Source organism: Ahaetulla prasina, chromosome 2 (assembly GCF_028640845.1).
Source record: "Ahaetulla prasina isolate Xishuangbanna chromosome 2, ASM2864084v1, whole genome shotgun sequence".
In the NCBI taxonomy this organism is placed as follows: Eukaryota; Metazoa; Chordata; class Lepidosauria; order Squamata; family Colubridae; genus Ahaetulla; species Ahaetulla prasina.
The window spans coordinates 289,564,963-289,586,676 of NC_080540.1; the positions used below are offsets into that span (position 1 = coordinate 289,564,963).

Here is a 21,714-nt window from a genome sequence, read left to right on the forward strand (position 1 = left end):
CTTGGTACTCTCTGAGTTCGGTTGTTTTCTTGGAGACGTTTCATACCCAGACTAGGAAATGTCATCAGTGTCATTGGGTAGTTAGGTAATGAAACATCTGCAAGAAAACAACCAAGCTCAGAGAGCACCAAGGATCCCTCATTTTCAACCTTCAGCTGCAAATATTCTTCTTTACTGGAATAGCATTTAAACTTACATACCAATTCACAGTGCTTTACAGCCCTCTCTAAGCGGTTTACAGAGTCAGCCTATCGCCTCCAACAATCTGGGTTCTCATTTTACCAACCTCGGAAGGATGGAAGGCTGAGTCAACCTTGAGCTGATGAGAATCGAACTGCAGGCAGTCAGCAGAATTAGCCTGCAATACTATATTCTAACCACTGCGCCACCACGGTTGTTTCCTGGAAGCTGGAAACAGCAGCCCAAGAAGGCACCCTTGAGTAGATCACAAAAGGTTTCCACCTAGCCGGTTCATGAACTAGAAGGTTGCATGTATTTTTCTTTACCCTCCGGCGATATCAACCTTCCACTGTGTGCTTTGCTGAATCAGATGTCTTTCTTTATATCCTAGAACCAAGATGAACATCTGCATCATTTTTGCAGATTACTGGGACTGGAGCACAGCCAGATGGAACACTGGCTTTGCCACCGGAAGCTGGTCACCACTTCGGAAACCTACACCAAGAATATGTCCCTCCAACAAGCCGTCAACGCCAGGAATGCGCTAGCCAAGCACATCTACGCTCAGCTGTTCAACTGGATTGTGCAGCATATCAACAAGGCCTTGTACACCACGGTCAAGCAGCATTCCTTTATCGGTGTGCTGGACATCTATGGGTGAGCTTTTCGGAATCCTGTTCCTCCACCCTGTTGCTTGCATTTGCTAGGGATCAACGCTGGCATTCCCGGGTATTTCCTGTGTCTTCTCTAGGCAGTGGGAGTTTAGTAAGTTTTGCGGTGTGGCTCTTTCCTCTTACTTGCCAGACCATAAGAACAAGACAGAGAAGGCTCTCCCCCTGGGGGTCGCCAGCCGGCATTGTTTGGCTGACGGCACCCTGAGGAGACCCTCTCTGTGGGAGCGCACAGGTCGATGGGAGGCTGACAGCAGGTGGTCCCATAAATAGCCCGGTCCTGTGCCATGGAGCGCTTTAAAAGTGGTTACCAACACCTTGAATTGCATTCGGAAGACCACCAGCAACCAGTGCAGCCTGCTCAGGAGGGGTGTTATATGGGAACCACGAGTAGCTCCCTCTATCACCCACGCAGCCGCATTCTGAACCAGTTGGAGCCTCCGGGTGCCCTTCAAGGGGAGCCCCATGTAGAGAGTGTTACAGTAGTCCAGAAGTATCTGAGTGCGCTAATTCTTGCAGACAGTGAAAATCAATACGGTCGGAGCAGATGTGACTATGGCAGAAAGATGGCTGGAAATCGCAGCACTTTATAAGAAGGGGATGGATAGTCCCTTACATAAGTTGGAAACAAGAATGAGGCACAAAAGCATTTGTCTATTGTTTTAAATAGAGATTTTGATCTTGGAAACACCACATCTTACTATAATAATCTGGATATGGCTTCTTACTAAAACTATGGCTTTAATAATAGCAATAGCAATAAGATTTATATACTTCACGGTGCTTTTACAGCCCTCTCTGAGCAGTTTACAGAGTCAGCCTATTGCCCCCAACAATCTGGGTCTTCCTTTTAACCACCTTGGAAGGATGGAAGGTGGAGTCAACCTTGAGCTGGTGAGAATTGAACTGCTGAACTGCTGGAAGCCAGCAGTCAGCAGAAGTAGCCTGCAGGACTTCATTCTAACTACTGTGCCAGCGTGGCTCATTAATAAAGATTATTTATCAGGATTTCTTACGATTGTTATGAGCTTGCCCAAATGATTCCACTTGTTGCTTGATAGATGAAGCAGGGACGTTCTTAAGGAGAACTATGATAAAAATCTATGGAGATTCTCAGTCATCGTTCTTCAGGTCTTCTCGGAGCTAAATCCATTCTCAGAGCTGAAGAAGCTTCCTAAATGAGAAGCTAAATGTCTTCAAAGAAAAACCAGAAAGTCCAGTTGCCTCTTGAAAAAGCACTTTTGGGACGACTATAACAAAAGAAACTGATACATCAAGGCCCTTACTGCCACCCATAGCCAAGAAAATTAAGCGCCTCTAGATTGATCTTAATCAGATTGAAAAAAAGGAGAAGAGAGGCTACATAATTTTGGAGATAAGTACCATATTTTTCGGAGTATTAGATGCACCGGAGATAAGCGTCTTAGTTTTTGGGGAGGAAAATAAGAAAAAAGCTGATTGGCAGGTGGGTAGGCCTCCCGGAATACCACCAATCAGGTGTTCCCAGAGGTGAATTTTATTTATTTATTTTAATTTTGTCATAACAATATACACAAGCATAACAAGCATAACACAAAAGATTATATAATATATAAACATATATATGAGGAGAAACAAGGTAGTATAAGCATATATATATATATAGGGGAAGAAACAATAGGACAGGAATGGTAGGCACATTTGTGCTCTTATGCATGCCCCTTAGAGTCCTCTTAGGAATGTGGTGAGGTCAACAGTGGATAGATTTTTAATAAAACTTTTGGGGTTATGAGAAGAGACCACAAAGTCAGGTAATGCATTCCAAGCACAGATAATTCTGTTACAGAAATCGTGTTTTCTGCAATCTAAACTGGTGCGGTTGACATTAAGTTTAAATCTGTTGGTAGCTCTTGTGTTATTGTAGTTGAAACTGAAGTGGTCATTGGCAGGAAGGACATTATAAAGGATGATTTTATGAGCTAAACCCAGGTCCTGTCGAAGGCGACGAAGTTCCAAGTTTTCTAGACCCAGGATATCAAGTCTGGTGGAATAAGGTATTTTACTGGTTACGGAGGAGTGGAGCACTTTTCTCGTAAAATACCTTTGGACACGCTCAACTGTATTGATATCAGATATATGGTATGGGTTCCAGACAGGCGAGCAGTAATCAAAAATTGGCCTAGCAAAAGTTTTATATGCTCTGGTCAGTAGCGTGGTGTTTTTGGAAAAGAAGCTACGTAGAATTAAGTTAACAACTTTTAGAGCCTTTTTTGCTATATAGTTGCAGTGGGCTTTGGCACTTAGATCGTTAGATATAAAAACTCCAAGGTCTTTGACTGGGTGGGGGTCATCTGTGAGGTAATGTCCATCAAGCATGTACTTAGTGATTGGGTTCTTTCTTCCAATATGTAGGACTGAGCATTTGCTGGTTGAGATTCGTAGTTGCCAAATTTTAGACCAAGCGGTTAGATGATCAAGGTCTTTTTGAATTGTAGATGTATTGTCAGTGGTGTTAAAAAGTTTGACATCATCAGCAAAGAGAACACAGTCACTTGAGATGTGATCACAAAGATCATTTATGAATACTATAAAGAGAGTTGGTCCAAGAACGCTACCTTGAGGAACACCACTCTTGACAGGAACAGGATTTGATATAGCACTACCAACCTTAACCACTTGTTGTCTGTTCGACAGAAAAGCAGATATCCAGTTGTGTAAGGGTCCTGAAATGCCATAGGATTTTAATTTTAGGAGAAGTTTATCATGTACTACTGAGTCAAAAGCTTTACAGAAGTCTATGTATATTGCATCTATTGTTTTACCTAGATCAAGATTTGTAGTCCATAGGTTTTTACAGTGGAGAAATTGTAAATTGCATGATAATTTTTTTGGGAAGTCAAATTGTTTATTTGAGAGTAAGTTGTGTAATTCTAAGTGCAAGGTAATGGATTGGTTGATGATGGATTCCATTACTTTGCAAGCGACGCAGCATAGGGAGATTGGTCTATAATTTTCAACTAAGCTGGGGTCGCCTTTTTTGAAAATTGGAATGACTGTGGCTAGTGACCAGAGATTGGGAAGGGAACTGGTTGTGAAAGTTTTATTAAAGATTATACTTAGGGGTTCTGCTAAATTACTAGAAAGTTTTTTTAAGAAGTAGGCACAAAGTCCATCAGGTCCAATGGATAGAGATGGTTTCAAGTTGCGAAGAGCTTTTCCAACATTATCTTCAGTAAAATCTATATTTGTTAAGTCGTCATACTCATTTCAATTTTAGCAACAGTTTCTTTTGTTGTGAGCTCTGTGCCTTGCTTTTTTTTTTTTTTTTTGCTTTTTTTTCTGCCTCTGAAAGCCTCCAAAACAGAGCTTCAGAAAAAAAGCCTCTGAAGCTCTGTTTGGGGGTTTCTTTTCTGAAGCTTCTTTTCTGATGCTTTTTTCAGCCTCTGAAACCTTGAGAAGTTGGCGGGGCTACATTCAAAGTATAAGAAACACCCAGATTTTCACCCTCTTTTTTAGGGGAAAAAGGTGCATCTTATACTCCAAAAAATATGGAACCTTATTCATAGTAAGGATGTTAAAGCGAGGCATCTGTGACGCATTCTCATCCCCTAAAATCAGACACAATTGGATTCCCATTCCAATTGGACTCCAGGATGTATCCTTATAGAGAATTCCCCTTTCCCTTCTCTAACAGCTTGACATACAAACCTTTGTTGGTGCCATCCAATAGGATCAGAGGCGGGTTTCAGCAGGTTCTGACCAGTTCTGGAGAACCGGTAGTGAAAATTTTGAGAATTTCGGAGAACTGGTAGTAAAAATTCTGACTGGCCCCGCCCCTATCTATTCTCTGCCTCCCGAGTCCCAGCTGATCGGGAGGAAATGGGGATTTTGCAGTAACCTTCCCCTGGATTGGGGAGGAATGGAGATTTTACAGTATCCTCCCCCTGCCACGCCCACCAAGCCATGCCCACCAAGCCATGCAATGCCCACCAAGCCACACCCACAGAACCGGTAGTAAAAAAATTTGAAACCACCACTGGGTAGGATGATAGCTTGCGTTCTGTTTGCCAAGATCCGGATTTACGGGCGCACAGTGTAATTCAGATGAATGACTTTGAGAAGTGTTAAGTCAGGATCTCTGTATGTTTCGGTATTAGATTTCATACAGTAGCGGGGAAGCAATTGAATTCCTACTTTATTTGACAGCAGATAGGAATCCAATCCATTAAAGCAAAGCCCAAATCAAAGTCGCAGTTGAAAAGAATGCAAGGCGAGGGTATTAAACTGTATCTCGAGAAAGACATTGTGTTAATCGACTTCAAAACAGAAGATTGGATTTCCATTACAGCAACATGCTTAAAAAACATAAAATTTAATGGGTATTATCTTCAAACTTTCCTTTTCCTTGATTGGTTTCAGTTAAGCTGTTAACAGACAACAGAGGAACACTTATTCTGATAAAATTGAAAAAGATGGAGAAAGTTTTAAGTGAATGTGTCTGCATTAAATACGAATTTGGAGTTAGGTGTGAATCTTCTTAAAATGACAGTGCAAAGCTATTTTAAGCCCTTTATCTATAGGGCCTAATGAAAGCAGTCTGGTACTTACGCTTTCATTGCCTGATAATCTTTCTTAGTTGAATAGAAAGAATCTAGGGTTTTTTTCCCCCTTTTTCATTTTTCAATGTTTGTTTTGTATCCAGAGGTATTATTTCTCTATAGATCTTGCTCAGGATTTTGTCAGACCAAAGATAATAAACTATTCAAACTTGTCTCATAAGATATTTAATAGAGTTGTACAGCTGCCTTCAAATTCTCTCTCTTTCTCTCCCTCCATCTACCTCTCTCTCTCCCTCCCTCCCTCTCTTCCCCCTCTCTCCCTCCCCCACCCTCCCACCCTCCCTCAAGAGTTGCAAATAGTTCATTTTAGACTTGGATTTCATATGGTAAAAATGTTAGAAGGTTGAGAAGCACTTAAACATTTTCCGTAAATCCTTGTTACTTTTTCTTGTGTCATTGTGAGAAATTTAAAATTATGGTTCCTATGGCCCAGAGACCAGGTCGGTGTTCTACCCATTGAAATTTAGAAATAAGATAGGTCTCTAGGACAGCAGTTTGGTGGTCTACTGGCTTTGTGGATCGGCGCTGGCGGGGGGAGGGGGAAGAGGAGATGCTTCCATATGAGTGGTGGGTGAGCATGGGCGCAGTTCCATTTGCGCGAGTGGCGGGCACACATGCTGCTTGAACAAATGGTGCTGCGTGCATGCACACACTCGCCCGCTGCTTGCCCGGCCCAGTTCTAAATGGGGTGGGGATGTGTTGGGGACCCCTGCTCTAGGAGACAGTGAGTGATGGAACTGATTGAGCTGTTAGCCTAAACGTTTTTTCCCCAATATAAAGTTCTCCAAATATATTGGAATTACAGCTCCAGAATTGCATCCTGTGATAGCTATCGATGCATCTGTAGGATTCTGGATTGGGAAAACTAAGTTAAGCTCTCACTGATATTTCTAAACTGGAAATAATTTTTATTTATTGACCTCATTTTAATAACTCCCTCAAATCAGATTCCCAAGGTGGTTTATAAAAATAGTATAATAATTAATCCGTAAATATTAATGATTCCCCACCCCCCAGAAACTATTATTTGAATCCTTTCTCTAAGAATATTCTTTTTGTTTTGCAGGTTTGAGACCTTTGAATACAATAGCTTTGAACAATTCTGCATCAATTACGCCAATGAAAAATTACAGCAGCAGTTCAATTTGGTAATTTGGATTGTCAGATTTTATTTTAGTATCTTTGGGGATGGGGCCAAAGAATACAAAAGCACCGGTAGCGGAAATTGCCCACCCACCTCGGCCCTATGCCATCCTATTTAGGCACGTTTTTCAGCCATGCACATGCGTGCAAGTCGCATGCACGAACCAAGAGCATGCGTGGAAGGCTGTGCACATGTGTGGACGTGAGCACACACACTCACATTTGCGAATCGGTAGGGAAGATAAGTGAATACTACCCCTACTTAGCACTATATTCCCCATTTCTTAGGGACTGTGTTCTGCAGATCTTCATGATTTTTCGCTGTTTCCATTCTACAAAAGTTCTATAAGTTTTATCTCCCCTGGGGCTTTTTTGATAATTTCTAATGTTATTTAAAAAAGAAACAAACTCTAATGATTTTCTGCTTTATTTTGCTCATTTTGCTTTCTGTTGACTTTGCCCATAGTAATTAAAAAGTCCCTAAAACCCATTTCTCAAAGCAACAAATATTGCACTGGATTGACAGAGAGGGTGAAATATTTATTTTAAGATATTCATCAATTCTTGCAAAAATTCTGTTTGCTGCTGCTTGTTTTCTTTAATAGCCTAATACATTATGTCTTCAGAGCCTTACAAGTGATTCATGTTACAGCAATTCAGCTATTACTCGTGTGTGATTTCAAGTTGTTAATATTCCTATCCTTATATATAGTTTTTGTGCATGGGTTTGAGTTTGTTTTACTGTAATATTTTTCGCATTTACTGCAATAGAATATATGATCCCTGATTTCTAAAATTGAGCATGACTCCATGTCAAGGGTCAACCCAGATCACAGTGGCTGTTGTCACTGTGCAACCAACAAGCAAGATTTAAGGTGAAATCTGCTGTTTTGGATATGGCTTTTTGTACTGTCCCAGTTTTTGTGGAAACTCCCTAAAATCAAGAAACTTTATTGCATACAGGTAGCCCTCAACTTAAGACCACCATTGAACCCAAACTTTCTGTTGTTAAGTGAGAAATTTGTTGCGGGTTTTGCCCCATTTTACGATCTTTTTTTTGCCTCGTTTGTTAAGTGAATCACTGCAGGTGTTTATTTTATTTTATTTATTTATGTGAGTAACACAATTTAAGTGAGTAACACAATTGTTAAGTGAATCTGGCTTCCCCGTTGACTTTGGTTGCCAGAAGGTCGCAAAAGGGACCTTGGGAGATAGCAACCCGTCATAACTATGAACCAGTGTCCAAGCATCTGGATTTTGATCACATGATCATTGGAATGGTGCATAGGTTGTAACTGTGAAAAACGGTCATAAGTCCCTTTTTTCAGTGCCGTTGTAACTTTGAATGGTCACTAAATGAACTGTTGTAAGTTGAGAACTACCTGTAGTTAAGTTTTAAAACCTTTTTTCGAGTTTTTGTTTTAAAGTGCAGGATACCTATAGCTATGTAATTATCACATGCTTCTAAAAAGATTAGTGTTCAACCAAAAATGTTCTTGCAGCTTTAGAGAATAATAGATTTGATATTCTGAGATACATAAATGGCTCAGAATTTCAATTTATTTCCTTGAATTCCTTTTTTCTGCCTTTTTATTGCATGTAGTATCGATAGCCTGTAATGTGCAAAAGTTTATAAATGCCCAAAGAAAGTTAAGTTTTTTTCTGGAAAAGATTAAATCTGGTGAATAAACAACAAGCTATAATCCAAGTTTTTAAATAACCAATTAGGCTTCAGTTATTATAGATAGTCCTCAACTTACGACCACAGGTTTGTTTTTTAATTATTATTTTTGTCACAATAGTATATACAATCATCAACATAAAAATAACTCATCATGAGAGAAAAGTATATATAAGTAAAAGAACAATATGACAGAAACGGTAGGCACTTTTGTGCTCTTATGCACGCCCCTTATAGTCCTTTTAGGAATGGGGTGAGGTCAATAGTAGACAGTTTTTGGTTGAAGATTTTGGGGTTTTGAGTAGAGACTATAGAGTCAGGTAGTGAGTTCCAAGCGTTAACAACTCTGTTACAAAAGTCATCTTTTCTGCAATCAAGTCTGAAGCTTGAAGTTGAGCCCAAAATTTCTGTTGCTAAGCAGGACAGCTGTTGGGTTTTGACCCATTTCCTGACCTTTCTTGCTTGGTTGTTAAGTGAATTAATGCAGTTGTTAAATTAGAGCAGAATTGTTAAAGTGAATCCGGCTTTCCCATTGACTTGGCTTGTCTGAAGGTCGCAAAAAGTGGTCACATGACCCCAGGACACTAAATAGAGGCCAATTGCCATATATTTGAGTTTTGAACACGTGACCACAAGGAAGTGCAAAAAATGGTCACGAGTCACTTTTTTCCGTGCTGTTGTAACTTTGAACGGTCATGAAACAAATGGTTGTAAGTCAAGGACTACCTGTATATGGTACAGGTTCATTGAAGTAGCCTTTTCTGATAACAGCTTAAAGTTTGCTATCTTTCTCTGCCGCAGCATGTCTTTAAATTGGAACAAGACGAATACATGAAAGAACAAATTCCCTGGACCCTCATCGATTTTTATGACAATCAGCCATGCATAGACCTTATAGAAGCTAAGCTGGGTATCCTGGACTTGCTGGATGAAGAATGTAAGGTAAAAAAAAAAAAAATCCCCCAATGTACTTGTAATAAGGGGATATCTTCAAGAACTATTGTGCTAACATCCCATGAGCTTTTTTGATGAAAACAAGTCAGCAGTTGGGGAACAGGCAGGGGTGGGTTGCTGGGGGTTCGGGAGAACCTCTAGCTAAGATTCTGTGCAGTTCGGAGAACCCCCAAATCCCACTGCTGGCTGGCCCTGCCCAGCCCGCCCATTCCCTCCCAGGAGTCCCCACGCGGCCCGTTTTGGATGCAGGTAAGTGAAGGGCGTGCGTGGAGGCTCGTGGAGGGCGAAAAATGGGCCATCCGGATGTTTGGGAAGGCTGGAAATGGGTCTGTTTCCAGCCTCCAGAGGATCTCTGGAGCCTGAGAGGCCATTTTCGCCCTCCCGGAGACTCAAGGAAAGCCTCCGGAGCCTGGGGAGGGCAAAAATGTCATTTCCCCCCCCGCCCGCCGCCGTGGTGCAGGAGGCCAACTAGCCATGACCACCATGGCCACGCCCGCCCAGCAACCGGGCAGAGAACCCCTTGCTAAAATTTTTGAAGCCCACCCCTGGGAACAGGCAGACTATTTCGAAAGAACTTGCCAGTTCTTTTTTTTTTTTTTAATTACTTTTTTCCAACAAACAAAAAAAAAATACATTATTACACCCTTGTGCTATACATAAAAAAAAGGAAGATTTGGGTCTTCGGATATATCCTCATGATTGCCAAAATCCACGTTCTCGAGGTACAGGTACCGAAGTGTCCAATTTTCCAAGCGCATAGTCCACGAATGGTTTCCAAGTCTTCCAGAAAATATCTTCTTTATACACACCACTTCTAATTTTAATATCACATGTCATTTTATCATTTAAGGCTAATTTCCACATTTCAGAATTCCACTCTTCTATTCTAAAATCACATCTAGTTTCCAATATCTAACTATTATAATTCTACCTATTATAATCATAATTCTAATCAATTCTTTTTCATATTTTGTTAATTCTATTTCCTTAATTACCAACAATAATATAGTTTCCACTCTCAATATTATTACTTTCCCCATCATTTCAAATATCATTTTCTCCAATTGTTGCCAAAACTTTTTAACCTTATCACATTTATACCACAAATGTTCATAAGTCCCCAATTCCATCTCACATCTCCAACATTTTTTACTAATTTTTTTATCCATTTGTGACAATTTTACTGGAGTCAAATACCATTTCCAAACAACTTTATAATTATGCTCTTTAATCCTTATAGATAAAGTTCTCATAATTCTACTATTCCAATTCACATTCCAATCTGACTCTGGTATTTCAATATTAAGATCTTTTTCCCAATTTGTCCTCATCACTCTTTGTAATTTTTCATCAGAGTTTATAATCTTATAAACCCTACTAACGAGTCCCTTTAGCCCAATTTCATCTTTCATAATCCGAGATACTAAATATTCAAATTCAGTTTCACATCTATTTATCGAATAGTTTTCCCTTAATTTTTTTGTCCATTTTTCTATCTTGCCAGTTCTTTGGTGGCCTCTGGTGGCTCAACAGACTAAGACAGTCTGTTATTAACACAGCTGCTTGCAATTACTGCAAGTTCAAGTCCCACCAGGCCCAAGGTTGACTCAGCCTTCCATCCTTTATAAGGTAGATAAAATGAGGACCCAGATTGTTGGGGGCAATAAGTTGACTTTGTATATAATATACAAATGGATGAAGACTATTGCTTAACATAGTGTAAGCCGCCCTGAGTCTTCGGAGAAGGGCGGGATATAAATTCAAAAAAAAAAAAAAGTTGATGGAATCCAGGTTTTGCTAATTTCAAGTAAACCCCGTTGATATCCGTTAGAACTTAATTGTTGTTAAATGTCACTCCAGCTTCCGATCTACAATCAGTAGCCATGTTACTTCTTTGAACAGGTAGGACATGTTTTGATAAGAGATGTGCAGAACATGGAACATAGAACGATAGAGTTGGAAGGGACTTAGAGGTCTTCTAGTCCAACCCCTGCTCCAGCAGGAGACCCTGTTCTGTTTTGGGGCCTAGGAGGCCTCTCTGAAGCCCCCTGGGAGCCAAAACGGGGCACATGGGGACTCCTGGAAGGGGCAGGGTGGGAAGGGGCGGAGCCAATCAGCAATTTAACTACCAGTTCGCCTGAGCCGGTCCGAACAGGCTGAATCCCACCACTGGGATTCTTCAACCTTGGTTCCTTTAAGGCAGGGGTCTTCAACCTTGGTTCCTTTAAGACTTGTGGACTTCAACTCCCAGAGACCTTCAGCCAGCTTTGCTGGCTGAGGGACTCTGGGAGTTGAAGTCCACAAGTCTTAAAGGGACCAAGGTTGGAGACCCCTGGTATAGGGGTTTCCTGCTTGAGCAGGGGACTGGACTAGAAGACCTCCAAGGTCCCTTCCAGCTCTAGTCTGATTGATTGATTGATTTCAGACAAATGGCTGTCCAGTCTCTTTTTAAAAACCTCTAGTGATGGCGCACCCACAACTTTTGGAGGCAAGCTGTTCCCTTGGTTTACTGCTCTCACCACTGGGAAATTTCTCCTTAGTTCTAGGTTGCTTCTGCCCTTGCTTAGTTTCCATCCATTGTTTCTTGTCTTGCCTTCTGGTGCTTTGGAAAATAGTTAGACCCCCTCATTGTTGTAGGTGCCCGTCAAATATTGGAACACTGGTGTCATGCTTCCCACCTGTTCTCTTCCGGATGCCAAAGTGTTCTTATTGAATGTTACTTCTACAGTATCTCCTTCATGGAAATTTATGAAGGTCCGTGTACCGTTTGTTCTCTCAGTTTTTCCCCATGTGGAGGAAAAAAACCTGTGAAGGAAGAAAAAAAAGAATGGCTGAACAATGTCTTTTGATCATAAGCGCTCTGCGGGCTCCACTGGAAACATCTCTTATTTCAGTGGAGTTTGAATAAAATAAGTTGGCAGGCAGTGTAACGAATTCTGCAATAAAAGGCTTTATTGATGCATTATTCCAATTTATTGAAAGGTTTTTGGAAGCAGGAGTCTCGTGTCCTCATGATACAGTAAAGTTATCTAAACTATCCTTTTCATTTATTTGATGCAGAATACTAAATAAATAAAAAAGAGACTTTGATTATTACCTTGAAGGTAGTGATCTTAAAAAACTAAGCTATTACTTTAACTTGACTGTGAAATATGTTTTTGCTACATCTCTTTATTTCAGCTCTGGGTTGTTTGCACTTTTAAACCTGGAAAAATTACGGTCGTTCATGGTGAAAGCTGGTCCTGCTTAGTTGAGTGGAAGAAAAGATTCAGCCTGAACAAATCAATTAATTTATCCATAAATGTTCATTTACTGTTTTCTTTAATAAAAGCAATATGGAAGTATCAAGTAAAAGAACTGTTATGAAAAGTGAATAAGTACATCAGGGCTAAGAGCATTTTGTTTATTTTTAAGCCATTATTGTCATCTGGACAATAAAAATCTGGACCCCATTACATAGTAACAGAGAGTGGTGTGGTGGTCTAGAGGTGGAGCTCTTGCCTCACAATCAGGAGGCTGTGAGTTTGATCCTAGGTAGAGGCAGATATTTCTCTCTCTGGGCACATTGAGATTGTATCTGCTGAATATAACTCCGCATTGGCAACAGGAAAGGCATCCGGCCAGTAAACACTCAGCTCCATTCAGTTGCCCAGACTCCACCCCGCAAGGGATTATGGGATCATTGAAAGACGATGCTGTTGATCATGTAGTAACAGAAGTTCCAGTCCCAATTGCGATCGTAGATTGAGGACATATGTATGCATGTAATTTTGCTCTTGAATAAATGTCCCTAAAAGCTAATATTTTCCCAATAAATAAACATAGAGGTGCTCGAAATAGATAGAAGCTACTTCAGGTAGTTGTGTAGTTGTGTAGTTGTCTCCCATGCATTTCTGAATAATTGTCTTTTAAAACAGGTCCCTAAAGGGACAGACGAGAACTGGGCTCAGAAACTCTATGATCGCCACGGGAACAGTCAACATTTCCAGAAGCCTCGCATGTCAAACATGGCATTCATTATTGTGCACTTTGCAGATAAGGTAATGGAAACAGAGAGATTTGAGAGGGGTTGGTGCGGGACCAGCCTTTCTCCTTAACTGAGTTAAAATTTCCCATTGGTCTGGGGAGCCCTTTGTGTTAGTTGCCTGTAACTGCAGTGGTGAGTTGTTAGCAGGGTTGAAATGTAAAATTTGTTACTACCGATTCTGTGGGTGTGGCTTGGTGGGGGGAAAATGTGACTGGGTGCATGGCCACCTTTTTTTTTTTTTACTTTTAAAAGCATTTTTTCTACAACCTCTTCTAAAAAACTTTTAAAAGCTTGTGTTGATCAGGCAACTCAGCTGGGATCGCCAGAGAAAGACAAGCTTTTAAAGTGTTCTGACAAAAAAAAGCTTTTATAAGGCTCCTCTGGTGATCCCAGCAGAGTTGCCTGATCACCAGAACCTTTAAAAAGCATGTTGTAGAAAAAATGCTTTTAAAGAGTTCTGGTGATCAGGCAACTCTGCTGGGATCACCAGAGGAGCCTTATAAAAGCTTTTTTTTTTTTTACAACCTCTTCGGCCAAAGAAGTTATAGAAAAAATGCTTTTAAAGGGTTCTGACGATCCCAGCTGAGCCGCACGATCATCAGAGGCTTTTTTTTTACTTTTAAAAGCATTTTTTCGGCCGAAGAAAAAATGCTTTTAAAAGTAAAAAAACAAACAAACAACCCTCTGATGATCGTGTGGCTCGGGTGGTCCAGGGATTTTCGCTACTGGTTCTCCGAAACAAACCCACCACCATTGCTACTGGATGGGGCGATCAGGTCCAAACCGGGAGTATTTCACCCCTGGTTGCTACTGGTTCTCCCCGGTTCGGGTGATCCGGTAGCGGCAATGGTGAGGTGAGAGCAAACCGGTTTGCACCGACTGTCTGCTGGGTCCTCCTGCCCGCCCCTGCGCTATACCTACTTATATTTGCTTGTTTTTAGCCCAGCTAATAGGTGCGGCAGAGCAGATTGCTGTGCCTCAGCTGTTCTAAAATGGAATGCACTTGGGCGGACCGCGCAAAGCGAACCGGTGCTAACACTGGTTGAAACCCACCACTGCTGTACTGGCTGTTATTTATCCATTTTCCTTTTGCTTTTGAAATCTAAAGGCAAGAGAAAGTTCCAGGTATTTACAAATGAACTGAAAACTGGAATTTAGAGTGAGATTGAAAAAGAGTTTTAGATCCCCCCACTTCTTTGCATTTAATTGCATACTAGTGAGAGTCATGGTGATACAGTGTTGGATTTGAAAGGAAAAAAAACTGGTACATATGCACTTTTCGTTATTCTAGCACATTTATGTTACTAATTGCAGCACATTTATGTTACTAATTGCAGCCGCTAAACATACGGTTCAGCTCCATTTCTCAGAACTAGGCTATAATTCACACCAGTCAGGAGGGAAAAAATTGATATCCAGCTAAGAAAGCTTGGTCTGAATTCCCCACTCAAATCTGAAGCTGCCTTAATATTTTTAAGCCGCCACAGTTTCTCACCTCTCTTGACTCTGTTGTGAGTCTTGATGATTGTAGCTACTAGTTTTTTAAGAGTTTCTAGTGAGGTTAGATGGCAGGAACTGTACGTGGTCTCTTTTTCAAGGGAAGTCAAATCATCCTCAATGATCACATCAACCATTTGGTGGAGAAGGCCAGAATATTTTTTTCTCCCAGTGAAAAAAAAATGGTTCTACCCATCCTCCGGGCATATTAACATTGTTCAGGTTAAAAGCCAGTCTTTTATTAATAAGCGCCTAGTTTTGATAATTGCTAGACACAATGAATATGCTATAGTCCAGTGATGGGTAACCTTTCTGCCATCGTGTGTCAAAAGCGGGGGTCGCGCGCGTGTGCCCACACCCATAATTCTATGCGCCCCACCCCCCTGCACATGCGCGCACGACCCCCCGCGTTCCCCCTGCTTTCGGTACATGATGGCACAGTGGGCCCGGTAGGCCCATTTTGCGCCCTCCCCAGGCTCCAGAGGTTTTCTAGGCCTCCCCCTCCCGGAAGCCCTCTGGAGGCTGGAAATGGCCCATTTGCAAACTTTCTGTGGGACCAGAAGGCCTGAAAATCAGCTGGCCAGTGCGCACAAGCACACCGGAGCTGAGCTCGCGTGCCCATTGATATGGCTCCGTGTGCCACCTGTTGCATACGTGCCATAGGTTCACCATCATGGCTAAATATTCTGACTTTAAGCTGCCCCATTTTAAAAAAGAGCGTTTCAAAAAGAAAAATATAGGGACATACTGTCTATATTATTTAAGAATATCTTAATTCGTTTGATAAGATTTGTACTCACAATTTTCTTTTTTTATTTTTCTTTTCCTACCCAAACTCTGGTTCTGTAATCTTTTCTAGGTGGAATATTATTGTGAGGGCTTTTTGGAAAAAAACAGAGATACAGTCCATGAAGAACAGATCAATATTCTGAAGGCCAGCAAGGTAAAGTTACCTGTGGGAAAAATAGATTGGATTGTTGTATTCTGGCATTATATGTTATTTATGGCTGAAGTTCCTTATCCTTTCATTTTTGATGGCTCAATTCAGGTTAATTTGAGCAGAAGAATATCTTGGTTGATAGTGTGAGATCCAAGCTACTGGTCAATACTAAGTTCTAGTTTGTAGCAAGTTTACCCATTGCTAGAAGTGGGATCCCAGGATAAAAAACAAGGTGTGTCTGAGGAAAACCACTGATTAAGTTTCTTAATCCTTAATCCTTAGTCCTTAAAATCTTGAGGGGGCACATTTGCGCATGGTTACTTTCTTCCTTGTTGAGACCTTGTCAATTTTCTATGCAGGATGTTTTCTGTCTGAGTCAATGTATGAGACCAATTCACCGATCTAACTCTCTTATGATATATACAAGTATTATGATATATATAAGTATATTTTGTATATACTTGTATATACAAATATATACAAAAGGACAAGTAGTCCTCAGGAGTATTCAATCATATATGCTACTTACAGAACTGCAGAACCTAGCAATTCCTTATGCATTGAGACCGAATGCCGGAATGAGCCACAGGCTACTTCCCTGCTGAAAATAGATTTTCTTAAAAGGGTAGTCCAATTTATTTTTATTGGATATTCTCTGGAGAAGTGTGTCTGTTTCTCTCTTTTTTGACGGGACTCTTTTTTTTTTTTAATGTCCTGGGGTTTGCTTTTACCAGGAGACATCTGATAAAAATTCCTGTAAGAAGGATGGGAAAATGAGCTGCTGATTGGGAGGAGGCGGCTGCGTTCATAAGCAGCTTGTTTCAAAGGGTTTAGTGGACAGACCGGACTGCCTGGAGGAGATAACACCATTTCAATGGCAGGATAATCTTAGGCCATTGTTAAAGGGTCAAGTGCACCAGGAAAGGAGAGCAAAGAGAAAGAATGGGCTATAAAAAGAGGCAAACAAAGAACGCAAACGGGGCATTTGGTATTTTGAGCAAGGTGGCCTTTGGGTTACACAAAAGTGTTTTGCAGACTGAGTGTGGAGGAGGCTTCTCTCCTGACTGGATTTTTTTTTTATTATTGCGGACGATAAGAACTAGCTTTATCCTAAAGGCCATCAAAGGAAGTGGTAGCTTGAGTGTGAGAAAGCGAAATGGGTTGGAAACGGTTCATACTTGGATGGGATTATAAAATGAAAGTCAGAATATTCATTCAACCCGGGGGCCATCTTGTGATGCAAGAAGTACGGACAAGACCACCGAAGGAATCCTCTTCTCCTCAGAAATAAATTTTTCAGAGCCACTTGCTATTCTGCCCTGGGAACTGGTGCTAAAAGTGTTGAATGATTTCTCTGCCCTGGCCCTACTTAAAGATTATGAACGCTGATTAGTCACAAGAGATATATTTTAGCCGTGTGCTGGATTGTAAAATCGGGGTTTGAGTGCTGTCTGCCGTAACTTATTTGTGGGTTTCTTGAAAAGCGTTTGACTTAGAGCTCCTGGGATGTTGGATGTTAGATGGAAACTTTTGGGGTGATCTAAATAAATGATCTGAGAACTGAGCCCTCAAACTGTTGGACTGCTTAATCTTCATTTTCATCAGCATCTTGTATTTTGGACAAGACGTCCACTGTTTCTGTTGAGATTCTCAGTCATCCAGGTCATGGTTGTCCCAAAGGTGCTTTTTCAGGAGGCAACCTGACTTACTTGTTTTTTCTTTTGAAGACGTTTTGCTTCTCCATCCAAGAAGCTTCTTCAGCTCCGACAGGATTCCATCCTTCCATTCCGCACTATCCTGTTGGAGCTGAAAAAGCTTCTTGGATGAGAAGTGAAATGTCTTCACAAAAGAAAAAAACAAGAAAGTCCAGTCGCCTCCTGAAAAAGCACCTTTGGGACTTCCACTGTTTGCTATATGCATCATTCCGGTAATACAAGTAGTCCTCAACTTACAACCACTTGTTTAATGACAGTTCGAAGTTACAGTGGTGCTAAAAAAAAGTGACTTACAATCAGTACTTGCACTTTTGACTGAAGGAGTGTCTCAGGGTCATGTTATTCCCAGTTGGTCCCTTCACAGGGCGGCAAGCAAAGTTGTGGGGGTAGCCAGATTCATTTAATGACCATGGTAATTCACTTAGCCACCATAGTGATTCACTTAACGACCACAGCAAAAAGGTCCTCAAATCAGGCACAACTGGTTTAAACATTGTTTAACAACGTAATTTATGCTCCCAACTGTGGTCGTAGGTGAAAGATTACCTATAAATCAGTTACTATGAACCTTTCCTGTGTGCCCGTATATACGAAAAGGCAGATTCTGAAAAAAAAAATACATGGAATCTTTTATCTTCTTAATCCATAAATTATAGGGATAGTGGATAGAGGATTTCTCTCAGGAATGAAGTGACAATTTTCCTGAAGGTATTAAAACGACGAAAGCTTGCTGGAGGCAGGAGATAGACAAAAGGGGTTTTCTTGGCAGCCGATATTAAAATAAAACTTGCAAGCACGAAGCAGATAGATAGACAGTTGTGTGTCAAGTCAGAAAACCAGTCTGTGCAAACAGATTGTTTCCTCAAGAGGATTTTGGCAAGCATGCAAACAGAATTGAGCCAATCAATCTCGACAAATTACAGTCTTGTCTTAATGAAAACAGTTATGGGAATGTGCTGCTTCTAGTTATTCTAGCAAACATTTTGGACTGATTTTCTTAAATGGGGAAGGCATGTTAGAGGTTGAAGCCCTCTTTGGTTGCATCTGAACATTCTTGAAAGCAGAAATAGAATAGAATAGAATAGAATAGAATTTTTATTGGCCAAGTGTGATTGGACACACAAGGAATTTGTCTTGGTGCATATGCTCTCAGTGTACATAAAAAAAAAAAGATACGTTCATCAAGGTACAACATTTACAACACAATTGATGGTCAATATATCAATATAAATCATAAGGATTGCCAGCAACAAGTTATAGTCATACAGTCATAAATGGAAAGAGATTGGTGATGGGAACTATGACCTGAAGGTAAATTAGTGAAGCAAATCTAAAACTTGGCAACTCCAAATCTCTACCAGCAAATGCTCAGTCTTACATATTGGAAAAAAGAATCCTATCAACAAGTACAAACTCGATGGTCATTACCTTACTGACGACCCTCACCCTGTCAAAGATCTTGGAGTTCTCATATCAAATGACCTAAATGCCAAAGCCCACTGCAACTACATAGCAAAAAAGGCTCTAAAAGTAGTAAACCTGATTTTACGCAGCTTCTTTTCCAAAAACTCTACACTACTAACTAGAGCGTACAAAACATTTGCCAGACCTATTCTTGAATACAGCTCATCAGTCTGGAACCCATACCACATCTCTGACATAAATACAATAGAACGCGTCCAGAAATATTTTAGTAGAAGAGTTCTTCGCTCCTCCGAAAACAACAAAATACCTTATACCACCAGGCTTGAAATCCTGGGATTAGAAAACTTACAACTCCGTCGACTTCAACATGACCTGTGTTTAACACACAAAATCATCTATTGCAATATCCTTCCTGTAAATGACTACTTCAGCTTCAATCGCAATATTACAAGAGCAAAAAATAGATTCAAGCTTAATGTCAACCGCTTCAAACTTGATTGCAGAAAATATGACTTCTGCAACAGAGTTGTTAATGCTTGGAACTCACTACCTGACTCCATAGTCTCTACTCAAAATCCCAAAATCTTCAACCAAAAACTATCTACTATTGACCTCACCCAATTCGTAAGAGGACTATAAGGGGCGTGCATAAGAGCACAAAAGTGCCTACCGTTCCTGTCCTATTGTTCCCTTTATTATATCAAATTAATATAGCTAATGCATATTCTTTACTTATATATATATATATATATTTTCTTCATGGTATGTTTTTTTACTTATGACAATGTTTGTGTATACTGTTGTGACAAAATGAAATAAAAAAAAAAGTTAGGTAGGGTTTTTTTTGTTTTTTTTTAAAGGGGAACTGTTATAGGAATAGGCAAGGCCTAGTATAAAAGCTACTATATCCTGCCAGGAGTAGAATCCAACATTATGTGTGGGGAAGAAAAATCAGAAGGAAGCAACCTCCGATTAGGGGAAAGAACAGAGAGATTCAGTAACAAAGAAGGAACTCGGTAAATCCTCAACATTGCACCAGGGGTCTTCAATCTTTAATATCTGTGGACTTCAACTCCCACAATTCCTTAACCAGCCAAGATCTTAAAGTTTCCAAACTTGGAAGGCTGCATTCAGTCACCACAGTATAAAAAAGATGCTGAGACCATAGAAACTGTTCAGAGAAGATGAAAAGGATGATAAGCGGTCTGAAGGCTAAATCATGTGGTGAACCACTGAGGGAGCTACGCATGTTTAGCCTATCAAAGAGAAGGATTGGTGGGGGGACATGATAGCTGTCTTCCAATACTTGAAGGGCTGTCACAGAGAAGAGGGGACTGATTTATTCTTCAAAGTACCAGAAGGCAGGACAAGAAGTAATGGATGGAAGTTCATTGAAGTTCATTGAAGGGCCGTGATAGCTCAGGCTGTTAGAAGCCTGTTATTAGAACACAGCAGCCTGCAATTACTGCAGGTTCAAGCCCGGCCCGAGGTTGACTCAGCCTTCCATCCTTTATAAGGTAGGAAAAAAGAGGACCCAGATTGTTGGGGGGGCAATAAGTTGACTTTGTAAAAAATATACAAATAGAATGAGACTATTGCCTTATACACTGTAAGCCGCCCTGAGTCTTCGGAGAAGGGCGGGATATAAATGTAAATTTAAAAAAAAAAGAGATCCACCCTAGAAGTAAGGAGAAATTTTCTGACAGTGAGAACAATTCATCAGTGGAATAGCTTGCCTCCTGGAGTAGTGAGTCCTCCATCACTGGAGGTTTTTAAAAAAATAGACAACCATTTGACCAGGATGATATAAGATCTCCTTCCTTGAGCAGTGCGTTGCACTAGAACAGTGATGGCTAATCTTTTTGTTGTTGTGTGTGCTGAAAGCCCGCACGTGCCGGCGCCCATAATGCAATGTGCCCCCGACGCCCCCCCCCCCCCCGTGCATGCATGCGTGACCCTCATGAGACCCTCGCCCTCCCCCCCACGCATCCGGGCGTGACCCCCCCACTCATGCATGCGCGACACCCCCATACCCCATTTTGGGCCTAGCAGGCCTTCCTGCAGCCTCCTGGGACCGACCAAAGGGCCGGTTTAGCTCTGCCTGGTAAGGCCTGTTATTAAGAACACAAAGCCTGCAATTACTGCAGGTTCGAGCCGGCCCAAGGTTGACTCAGCCTTCCATCCTTTATAAGGTAGGTAAAATGAGGACCCAGATTGTTGGGGGGGCAATAAGTTGACTTTGTAAATATATACAAATAGAATGAGACTATTGCCTTATACACTGTAAGCCGCCCTGAGTCTTCGGAGAAGGGCGGGATATAAATGTAAATTTAAAAAAAAAAGAGATCCACCCTAGAAGTAAGGAGAAATTTTCTGACAGTGAGAACAATTCATCAGTGGAATAGCTTGCCTCCTGGAGTAGTGAGTCCTCCATCACTGGAGGTTTTTAAAAAAATAGACAACCATTTGACCAGGATGATATAAGATCTCCTTCCTTGAGCAGTGCGTTGCACTAGAACAGTGATGGCTAATCTTTTTGTTGTTGTGTGTGCTGAAAGCCCGCACGTGCCGGCGCCCATAATGCAATGTGCACACGCCCCCGTGCATGCATGCGTGACCCTCATGAGACCCTCGCCCTCCCCCCCACGCATCCGGGCGTGACCCCCCCACTCATGCATGCGCGACACCCCCATACCCCATTTTGGGCCTAGCAGGCCTTCCTGCAGCCTCCTGGGACCGACCAAAGGGCCGGTTTAGCTCTGCCTGGTAAGGCCTGTTATTAAGAACACAAAGCCTGCAATTACTGCAGGTTCGAGCCCGGCCCAAGGTTGACTCAGCCTTCCATCCTTTATAAGGTAGGTAAAATGAGGACCCAGATTGTTG

General features: G+C 41.2%; 1 protein-coding gene across 1 annotated transcript in view; it reads left to right on the plus strand.

The window, feature by feature from the left end:
• The window catches only part of MYO5B (myosin VB), a 322,900-nt gene that overhangs the window by 133,426 nt on the left and 167,760 nt on the right, over positions 1-21,714 (plus strand). Inside the window, exons 10-14 of the mRNA XM_058170954.1 lie at positions 572-837; positions 6,516-6,597; positions 9,075-9,215; positions 13,145-13,267; positions 15,611-15,694. Coding sequence (XP_058026937.1) covers positions 572-837; positions 6,516-6,597; positions 9,075-9,215; positions 13,145-13,267; positions 15,611-15,694 — 696 coding nt within the window. The remainder of the gene's footprint in view (positions 1-571; positions 838-6,515; positions 6,598-9,074; positions 9,216-13,144; positions 13,268-15,610; positions 15,695-21,714) is intronic.